The following is an 11,722-nucleotide window of genomic DNA, read 5'->3' as shown; positions in this document are numbered from 1 at the left end:
CATTAATTCAATACTTAGGAAACCAACTTCCTTGAAACACAAGACCCCCTATGTTTACTAAAATAAAATGATATTTCTTTAGCTGAATGCTCCTACATAAGACTCCCTATGTAATAAAATTTATGACCACCTGGTCATAAGTTTGGATAATTGATTCCTCCTGGATCCAAGACTTTATTTTGTAATCTATCTTTGCTTGTCAATTTTTCTATTGCTATTGTTCTCCAAGTCTCCATACCTTATTCTGTAATGCTCCACTTGCCATGTTTTCATAGTCTACTGTTGTCTTCCTTTTGCTGTCACTCCTTTCCTTTCTTGTTGTTGTCTTCTTTTGAGACACTTTCATCATTAACCTTCTTATCAACTCAATTTCCCTATCCAATATATCCTCTGTTTGTTGATTGTCTTCAACTCTTAATCGTTGAATTTCCGTTACTACTGCCACTCTTTTATCCTTTCTCTCTTGTTCACTATTGTCTTGCACCTTTTCAACTACTGTCATATTGTCTTTTAGCACAATTTTCTGCTTTTGTTTTTTGTACTTGTCAACTTCTTCTTGTCTTTAATTTATGACAACTTCTTTGTCATCCTTCATCAGCAATTATCCTGAACATTTATCCTCTACTCTTCCAACTTCCTCCTTTGAAAGTCTAATTCTCTATATAACTCAATGATTTTATTTGGAGTAAATTTTGGAAATTTTACACAATCTCCCATTTCTTCATTTGGTATTGACCCATCATCACATGGTCCTTATTCCTCTGCTAAATATTTCTTAACATCCTTCAATAAATGTTCTTCCTCTTCTTCTTTCATTGGGTTGTCCACCTATGCCAAATATGTTCTAGTTTCTGCAACAAAATCTACACTCATAAGACAATTATCAAAATAAAAAATATAAGGCCTTTGTACCTCTTCTTCCTCTTCTGGAAACCTTTCGGTATGTTGCTTTGATCTCCCCTTTAACTTTTCGATCAGCACATCAGTATGCTGATTTAAACTCAAAGAACTCTTGAGACTGTCAGCAAGTCTCGCTCCAACACCATCTGTTTTAATGATGCCTCTCTGCGCTTGTTCACTGTAGCGAACTATTTCTTTTCCAGTATCCTTGTCATATTCTGCTTCAAAACTTTCATTTTCTGGAAGGTATTCTTTCATGTTTTTGACAGTTTTAAAAGATTTCCTATTTTCTTCCAAACCTGCAACCATACACAAATTATCAGTTTTAAAATCACAAGTCCTTACGGTCTCATTTGAGGCTCCAGTCATCAAGTCTTCTGGATGCTCTCAATCATTCATATGATCGAACTCTGCTGGCTCTTTATCACTTTCAAAAAGTAATGGTCCATGTTCTGGTTCACATATCAAAACTTCAACATCTTCTTCAACATCTCCCTTTTGTTGTAGCTCAACTCTTTCGAACTTCTCTGTCTCCAATTTGGCATCTAAAATCTGTTCAAGTTTCCTCAGTTCCTCTATTCACTACATATTCACCCACTGATTCCTCCTCTCTTATAGCCTCTGCCACTTCACTTTCTTTCTCATGACATAACCATATTTCTGGTCCGTTTCATTTCCCTGCAACATCTCCATTAATACTTCAAGCTGAACTGCTATCTCAACCATTTCTTTATCATATTCTTCATCACTCATTCTCATGCCATTTGCCTTGGCATCCTTCTCCTTTTGTCCTTTGCTATGATCTCTTTCAAAACCTCTGTTATGACTGTCACTAGTCATCATCCTCTCCATCTCTATGAGTTCCTCACTCACTTCACTATGAGTTGCACTAAAGCCTCTACAACAACAAGTCTTCCTTGCTACCACTTACCTCACCAAGCTCTCCTTTGTACTTGGTCTTTTGGCAAGCACTTGGTTCTCTATCTCTGGAACCTCTTTTGAGCACTTCTCTTTGCTCCTTCTAGGCTTCAACTCATCTGCATCTTCTAAGAACACAACTGTCCTCTTTATCCAATCCCTGTTTGAATTCCTCAAGGTTCTACCACATTCTGCTTTCATTCAGAAACTCTTAACAACTTCTTTTATCTCTTAGCAATTCTACCCACATCCTCAGTTGAATTGCCTTTGTGAGTTGTAACAATACCTCTACATCAATACAAATATCACAACTTTCCAATCTTCAAATCAAATTAAAATAAAACCATATCATCTTACCTTCAAGATCTCTGTCTGATCTTGCCCCTCCATTCACCTGCACTTTGAATGGATTGTTCTTTTCACTAGCCTTCAGCTATATATTCCAACTCTGTTACTTCAAGAACTTGCAAACATCCCTCTTACAGTTTAACTGTTGTAATCTTGCTCTAAAATTTCACTCATTCAATATCTGCTAATCATTAGACAAATTTGCATACCTTCGCCTGTCCTCAGGATCTCACCACTCCTGCAAATTTGTTTCAATAGATCTTCATGCTTCCACTGCACAAACTCTCAACATTCAGCTACTGTTTATTAGATTTAGAATCTGGTTCTTTCTTTCAATCTTTCGGCTTTATCTTGGCAAAGCTTAACTGTCAGCAACAATTTCTCCTTCGTTGAGTTTTCTTCCACTCAAAAATTCTTACCAGTTTCTTTCATTACTACTTCTTAAGGCTTGATCTTCTTTTTCTGAGATACTTCATTAGCTGCAACTATCAATCTTCAATCTATTTCTTTATCCAACAAAACTCAAATCAGAGTTAAATAAAACAATACCTACATGATTTCACAAGCAGTCTCCATCCACTCTTCACATTCGAGTGAATCTCCATTCTTCAAAACATCGTTGTGGATTCTTTATGTTTCTGCAATCTCTTCTTAATTCTTACTCACCTGCCTCTAAGAACTTAACTGTTCTTCTCCAATTTCAATTTCAAACATTTCACAATTCCAATTATACGGATTCATTGGCCATAAATCACTTGCTCTACTTTTCTCAAAATCTGAACATTCTATCAAAATGCAAAAATTACAAGATTAGTATTCCTCTTACCAATCTCCCAGCTTTACCTTGGTCGAAATCACCAACTGTCAACAATACTCTGTCCCTTCTTTTGCACGCAGAATCTTCTTCTGCTCTGATACCACTTTGATGCAGGAAAACCCTGCTTTTACCCATAGTATGCATATTGAAATGCATAAACCATTTTGCCCCAGGAATTAATATGACCTATCGGGTCAAATCTTCATTATATAATGGTTAAGGCCCCTTTTATTAAAACTTGGTGGAATGATTTATCAAGCTAACCATAGATCAACCCTTAATCAATCCTTTCATCATCGGGACTTAATGACTCTTATAGTCCTTTTTTAATCTTTAATATTGCATATATGTAACCAATCCCCACTCTTACTTTAGTTATAACTGGACTTAACCCATAAAAACCTCCTATCGCCACTTTATTCTATTATAAACCTTTTATAATAGAATCCACATAAACCATGCATAAACATACCTTTTTGTGTTCTTTCATTACTCAGCACATTTCTCGAGGCTTCCTTTATCACAATTGCAATCGTAATTCTCTGTAGGTCACACTAACACATGACTTCCTCCATCGCATCTGATATGCGATAACACATTGGATTCCAAACTACAATAAACCTGAGTCCATTACCTTCTCAGATCCGCTCTATATTGCATACTGCAAATCCTCTCGCTCGATCAATACCGCTCATCACAATGTCGCATATTGCAAGGGTTAAGGGTCATGGCACATCTACTATGGAATACTTGCAATGCGATCAAATCTCCGATCGCATCGGAAATCGCAATCACCCATCGCATTTCGCATGTTTCAAGACTTGTGGCCCAAGGTTAAGTCCTCCCTTTGGAATATTGCGAAGTGAGATTTAACAATAGTCCTCCACCATTGATCTGAGCGCTCAATCCAACGGTTAACAATAAGATCGCATTTCGTAATCAAAACTCGCTTACGGCCGGGGTTTACCCACTTCTATAATATGTTACGATGCGACACAACTTCCTCCCTTCATTATGACTTAATCCTGGCCATTGATCTTCCAGATCCGACGGCTCCTGTACACTAACACTTCATTTCTTTGTTCATCTCTTTATTTGAGTTATACACCATTCTTCAATGGTTCATTATGGTTTCGGTTATTTCAACAGTTCTTGTCCTTCCATTATTCCGCTGCGCGACTCCTCCTGAGCTTAACTCTATGTGTTTCTTTGATCAAGATCGCTCCAAACCATTACTTGGGTTCTTCGAATGGATTCAGCGATCCATTACGTTCCTATGTATTATTCTTCTCCTCTGTGTATTCACCTGGACTTTGCCTGCACACATATGTTATACACAATACTCTAATTCATACATAACTTTAACATTCGATACTCAAACCACACACTTATACAATTTTGCAATTAGTCTCTGTATATATAAACAAACATTTACACAGTCTCACGATCTTTGGCCTGATCTTATAATGTCAGTGGCCACTGTTTACAATCTGCCCGTAGGCTTATAGTCACCCTCTAGTTAGCTTAACTGTCTAACTATCTCCCCATCTAATCCCTGTCTGTGCCTTTTAGGCTTACATTTATACAAAAAGATTCTAAAACCAATTCCTTATTTAGATCCATAAACCTCTCAACAAAATCTTAAAATCTCTTCCTTATCCCTAAGAATTCTCTCAAATCCACAAAATCATGAACTAACTCCTAATCTAAGTTTTACAATCAATTCTCAAATCCCTCATTCTCTCAACTATCCTAAATCTCTCATATTCTCCTACATTCGAGAATATTTACAAATATGCCTCACTATATTCAATTAAATCCTATTCTAGCTTCTCTCATTAAAATCACTCAAAACTCTTAATAATTACATTAATTCAATACTTAGGAAACCAACTTCCTTGAAACACAAGACCCCCTATGTTTACTAAAATACAATGATATTTCTTGAGCTGAATGCTCCTGCATCAGAATGCTATGTTTTATTAATTTATTTCTATAAATATATAGCTTGAGTGGGCCTAATGGTTAAGAGCGTGTGGTTCCTCCTAAGAGGTTTAAATTATTGCTTGGAGGTGGGTCATTTATCCCATACAACAATGTGACCTTAAAATTGGATAATAATAATAATAATTCATGTTGAGAGATCTTTCTATTAGGAGGTCTCATAAACCGACCTTAAAATTGAATAATAATAATAATAATTGATGTTGAGAGATCTTTTATTTCATTAGGGGGTCTCATACACCGACCTTAAAATTGGATAATAACAATAATAATTTATGTTGAGAGATTTTTCATTTTCATTTTTATTTTATCACTATCAAAAGTCTCTTGTCCTATACACCAATATGACATGACAGTGACCTTAAAATTAGATGATAATAATAATAATAATTCATATTAAGAAGATTTTTCATTTGCATGTTAATAAAAATCATTTATATTATAAAAATATCAACTTAATTTTTGTTTTCTAAATTATATATAGACATTTTAAAAAATATGTACACAAAGAAAATTAACTGTATCTCTTTTTCCTTATAACAGATTCAATTAACTGTATCTCTTTTTCCTTATAACAGATTCTATTTATACACTGTATTGTTATATATTATTTAATATTAATAAATATATATTTTTGGAGGGCGATAAATTGCATGTTTTGTTAATTTAATTGTGTAAATATGTAATTCTTTACTGTATCTCATTTTCCTTATAACAGATTCTATTTATACACTGTATTGTTATAAATTATTTAATATTGATAAATATACGTATTTGGGAGGGCGATGAATTCCATGTTTTGTTAATTTAATTGTGTAAATATGTAATTCTTTTTGTTTCAACTAAGGTCGTTTATTTTTGCTGTTTACCAATTTTTAACTATTTATGTAATATATTGTTAATATCTTAGTTTATTTTTGCCGTTCACCAATTTTTAACTATTTATGTAATATATTATTTAATATTAGTAAATATATTTTTCGAGGGCGAAGAATTTTATGTTATATTAATTTAGTTGTTTAAATATGCAATTTATTTGGTCTAAAGTAAGATCATTTATTTTATTTTTAACAGAATAACAAAATAAATAAGGATAATAATGAAAAGACTTTGAAGATAATAATGGGTTTTTTATTTGACATGGATAAGTAAGGATGTATTTATTTTTTTGGAATTAAGATAAGGATGATTTTTCCTTACTTTGAAAACTCTTTTACTTTTATAATATTAATTTATTTATTATCTTTGGTTTTGTTTTTATAACTCTTTTACTTTTATAATATTAACTTATTTATTATCTTTGGTTTTGTTTGATTGACATTACCTTATTTGTGCCCACCCTTTCATTATTAAATTTTTAGAAGTGTATCTAGACCTTCCTTTTATGGTAAATTTTATTGGAAAAAGATACTTTCCTTACCTCCACACAATAATATTATTAATTAAGAATTGCATCAAAATTACTTAATGTCTGATTATGATTATAAATATAATTAATATATAGGGGGGCAGAATTTCTCCTAAATTTTTAATATAAATGGTATCTCAAGGCATCATTCTTTGTGATGTGGTTGGCTATCCTGCAATGCAAGTATTTAATAATAGATTTGGTAAGTGGTCATTGCCTTGCAAATAACAACTTTAAGTAACTCTTGCTTGCTGCTCACTTCATTTTATTCAAACACTATGTGATGGGGACATAAACACAAGGGGAGTGAATAAATATATATAGTATTTGGAGGAAGATAACAATGCCACAAATATATTAAGTGGAAGATAAATATTAATAATAATATAATATATTAATTGGAAGTGTTTGACCCTGTCCCTTCAGATTTTATATTAAGAGAAATGTAATGTTCACCTACTCCAATCCAATATGGATATGGGCATGGACATATATACATAGATATACATGGCACATGCATATTTGATGTATATACATCCATTCTATGGCATGTCCACATGGCACCCAGGAGCACCGTCCGTTTTGGCCGACATAGAAAATAAAAAAAGAAAACAGAAAACAGAGGGATGCATCATCAAATCTTTCTGGTATGACAGCACGGGGTCTAAGTCCTGCACTAGATGCACTTATCTGACGGGAGTCCAGAGTCCAGGGCACTGACGGAAGGGTTTTTAACCGTAGGATTAAAGAGGAAGATGAAGGGAAATTAGGATCTTGGCATGTCGTAAAGAAGGCATCTTGAGGGAAGGTGTCGCCGTTCTTGCCAGTTGCCATGGTAGTTTTTTTCTGGGAGAGGACTGCAGTGAAACACTTGGCAATGCGGTTCGATCGATTGATTGAATGAAAGAACTACACTCCTCCTCCCCCTTTTATTGACTTTTATATAGCGTCTGTATCTGGATAATTAGATTAGGTATCGATCTCTGATTTGGATCTGCCTTCAGTTTTGGATTTTGGATTCTCTGGTTCCTGGCATCTCTGTAATTTGGTACGAATTGGGCTCTGTCTGGTTTTTTTTTGGTCTGTCTCTTGGCTTTCGATTAATTAATTCCAAGGCCGGTAAACATGACAAGGAAGTGTTCGCACTGTGGGCACAATGGCCATAATTCCAGAACATGCCCCAACCGTGGTGTGAAATTGTTTGGAGTTCGGCTAACTGATGGGCCGATACGCAAGAGTGTGAGTATGGGAAATTTGTTGCATTATTCCAACAACGCCTCTTCCTCTAATAACAGCCCGGCCTCAGCTTCAGCTATGGAGCCTTGCGAATCAGTTGCTAATGCTGCTGCTTCTGCAGATGGTTATGTATCCGATGGCCTCGTTCATAACAATTCTCGAGGAGAGAGGAAGAAAGGTACAAGATTTACATTGGATTCCAAACTGTCGAGACTTTTAGTTTTGTGGGCTTGAGAAGAATTCAGGTTTCTTCTCTGTTATGATCATTTGGGTTCCTTCGATTTTGAAGCACAGAATTTTAATTCCAGTTGAAGATTTTGCCTGGTTTTGGTTCAGGTCGATACGCTTGCTGTTTTAGGACTTGGGTTCTTAAAATTCGTTCAAGCTTTTAGGCGTTCTCGCATAAAAATTCCAAGTTCTTGCGTTCTTTGTTAGCTTTACGATTTGCCCCTTTGTATTTTGGCGACCGGTTCTTGATTCTCAACTTAAAATTGTTTGGCTTTCTCTTGATGAGTTTCCCCAAATACACAGTGGGTTCTTGAATTCCTCTCATGTCTTGTGTTGGCTTAGAAATTTTTATTGGCTTTGCGTTAAATCTTTATAGTAACTTCCTTGAATTTCAATTTGGTTGTTATCTTGTGATTTATGGGACTCAAAGCCTAATGTTTTATCTTCTACTGTTATATTCTTGATGATTTTGTCTTTGTGAAAAAGTAGGTATGTGATTTTACAGGAGGTTCTGAATTGTTTGGTTCTTTGTGGGATTGTTCTCATAAATTATTCAGTATTTTAAATTTGTAGAGTGCTATGATTTCTGTTCCTTCAATTCTTTTGAGTTCCCTGTCTTTGTTTTTTTGGATAAGTAATGGTTTTTGTTTGATCTCTACCATAGTAGAGGGTTCCAAGAAATTTGAACTTTGCACCTCTGCCCCATTCTGACAGAGGGAGGGTTCCATGAGATTTCAACCATGCACCTTTGCCCTGAAAGATCAATGCCTTTCCCTACTGGCCATCCTTTAAACCTGGAATGGGCTTGAGTTGTTGCTCCAATCGTTTTCAAAGCTTTTTGTTCTGGAATTTCTTGATTATCAGCAAATAGTCTGAGTTGAACAAAATTCATGCACTGTCTTCTTTCTTGCGCTTAAGAAGTTTGAGCTGTGAATTTTTCTAGATTTTCCTTGAAATCAGACAATCTCTTAGCCCTTCAGTTTTGTTGCTCTTTTCTTGTGTGACATTTCATGTTTAACTATACAATATGTTCCTATTGGCATTTTCTTTTGTTTTCATTCCTGGGGTCTCTAGAATTTGAATTGTGAAATTTAATGTTTAATCATAAATTTTGTCTGAGAAAATATGTTCCTATTGTCAGTAATCCCTTTTAACCTGATGCCATAAAAAGTTTAATTTGCTTGTGTTTATTTCTTGCTTAATGATTACTAAAGAATTCAATGTTTATACTATCTCATGATCTCAGGGGTTCCATGGACTGAAGAGGAACACCGCATGTTTCTTATTGGCCTTCAAAAGCTTGGAAAGGGTGATTGGAGAGGTATATCAAGAAACTTTGTGCCGACAAGAACTCCTACTCAGGTTGCTAGTCATGCACAAAAGTATTTTATTAGGCAGAGTAATCTAACCAGAAGGAAACGACGTTCTAGCCTGTTCGATATCACTGCTGAACCTATCAGTTGTCCATTACCTTCGCCTGCCTTGCCTGTATTGTCATCACAGTCGGCCTCTGATCAAGAAGAAGCCGAATCAGGTGATAATTCTGCAAATTCTGCAGATGTAGAAACTCTTCTTCCTCAGGTTGATGAAACAGCTTCTGCTGATATGACAGTGTTCCCAGGTTTTGTTACCCCTTATGTACCATACGGGTTCCCCATATGGCACACTTTTAGACCCACAATATCACAAAATTCCAATGTTTATAAGCCAACAGCTGTAATGCCAACTGCTCCAATAAAAATGGACGAATGCACAGGGTTATCCCAGTTAAGCCTCGGCGGTGTTGCAGCGGCTTCTGCAATGAAACCCTCAGAACTGTCACTCAAATTACATGGAAGACCCCCCTCTAGACAATCAGCTTTTCAGGCCAAACCATCTCTCAATGAAAGCAGTAGTTTGAGTTCCAGCAGCAATGTCATCAGTGTAGTCTGAATTGCAAGGAAAAGCAGGTGTGAAGAAGATGATGGTATGGATTTTATAATGGAAACAATGGTGGTTTCCATTATGTATATATGGGTTTCTTCTGCAGCACAAAGGTTGTGTGCCTCGTTGATATTGCAATTGCTCCCAGAAATCTTCAGGTCGATCTCTAGCATTGATCTTTAGTATGCTAAATGAGGCAACAATCTTTAATTGAGTTCTTCAGGTCGATCTCTAGCATTGATCTTTAGTATGCTAAATGAGGCAACAATCTTTAATTGAGTTCTTGGCCTTGACATGTTGAGGATACAAATCACCACAAGAGCTGAAAGCAAAGAAAGTGGTATTCTGCAATTACAAAGATCCATGAATTTGACCCAAAAGAATACGGTGCTTTGCAAAGACCTCAAGTGGTTACTCTATGGGGTGAAGGGCAAGTACTTATTGTGAAGTGACTAAAGATTTTTTTATCAATGCCTCATATTAATTGATTCGATTAGTTTTTAGGAAGGTGCAGGAAGTAGCAGTAGGGTTTTCCTTCTTTCTTGTTTATTTTGAATTTTTTACTCTGTAACTTAATCCAGATATAGATATTAAAGAATGCATATTTGAATATTGGCTTATATTGGGATGGATTGATTCTCATTTACCCTCTAATGTTTCAGGTCTATTTGAATTTATGTTCTGATTCTGCTTTGCAGATACAGTTTTTAAGATATTAACATAGTGCTAATTTCACTACAAACAAATGCCATTTTGTTGGTCGTTTGCGGTGCAGTTGGAACATTTCATGATAATGTTCCATCATCTATAAAAGCATTGTTCATCATAGTGAAAGAGCATTGTGGTAACTGTATCATAGCTGGAATTGTGTCAAAATATCATAGTTGGAAGTGTATACTCCAGATTTAATGCTAAACATTAAGATGGAAAAACTATTGATATGCAAATTTTCAGTGTTTAAATTACCCCTTAGGCAAATTTCTAGTGTTAAAGAATATATCCTAATTAAGATTATTTAAGATGATTTTATGTTGGTTTGTTGAATTTATGTAGGTTGTTTTTTTTTATATATGTATGTGTAATTGCTTGGTATTATGTAACTTATGATTGATATTGTGGGTTGATAAGAAATAGTGAAAATTTGAGATTTCTCATTTTTTAATGGTTCTTAATGTTTCTTTGTTATGTATATATAGATTTGTGAATGATTTGAGTGGGATGTATCCTTGGGATTAGTTAGAGCCTATCTTTAAATTTGTTCTTAAAAATTTCGATTAATTTAAAAACGCAACTCAGTCTATCTATTTCCAATTTGCAATAAAGCAAAGAGAATTATTTTTACAGCAACTTGAAGAGTTATTTTTACGGCAACTTTTAAAACAAGTTCATAAAAGGTCTATAAAATACAGAAGATAGAAAGTCTATAGAACATTGAAATGAGAATTTATAAAATACAGAAGATAGAAAGTCTATAGAACATTGAAATGAGAATTTATTCATAACATTTAGTATTCGATCTGAATTACTACTATCTCAATGTTTTCACAGTACTTGAGGTTGAGATGTGGAATGAGAATTTATTCAATACTAAATGTTATGAATTACTACTATCTCAATGTTTTCACAATACTTGAGGTTGAGAAATACTACTATCTCAATGTTTTCACAATACTTGAGGGTTTTCACAATACTATACTTGAGGGTTTTCACAATACTTGAGGTTGAGATGTGGAAGAATTCTGTGAAACCCATGTCCAATATGGAAGTTTTCACAATACTTGAGGTTGAGATGTGGAAGAATTCTGTGAAACCCATGTCCAATATGAAAACCCTGAGATGAGTCCAAAACTGAGAAGAACAACCCTGAGATAAGTCCAAAACTGCGAAGAACAAAAGCAATGACCACAACCCTGGCCAATATGGAAACCCTGAGATGAGTC

General features: G+C 34.8%; 1 protein-coding gene across 1 annotated transcript; it reads left to right on the top strand.

The window, feature by feature from the left end:
- Positions 1 to 7,076: 7,076 nt before the first annotated feature.
- Positions 7,077 to 10,402, top strand: LOC149169340 (transcription factor MYBS3-like). Its single transcript, XM_089428666.1, has 2 exons — positions 7,077 to 7,809; positions 9,106 to 10,402. Exons 1-2 carry the CDS (start codon positions 7,521 to 7,523, stop codon positions 9,789 to 9,791), a joined length of 975 nt encoding a protein of 324 aa, XP_089284792.1. The 5' UTR covers positions 7,077 to 7,520; the 3' UTR covers positions 9,792 to 10,402.
- The last annotated feature ends 1,320 nt before the right edge of the window (positions 10,403 to 11,722 follow it).

Source organism: Pinus tabuliformis, chromosome 4_2, assembly GCF_031772625.1.
Source record: "Pinus tabuliformis cultivar Carrire ecotype Pingquan chromosome 4_2, CPIR1, whole genome shotgun sequence".
Lineage (NCBI taxonomy): Eukaryota > Viridiplantae > Streptophyta > Pinopsida > Pinales > Pinaceae > Pinus > Pinus tabuliformis.
Note: the sequence above shows the minus strand (reverse complement) of the source record. Positions and strands in the feature narration are given on the sequence as shown.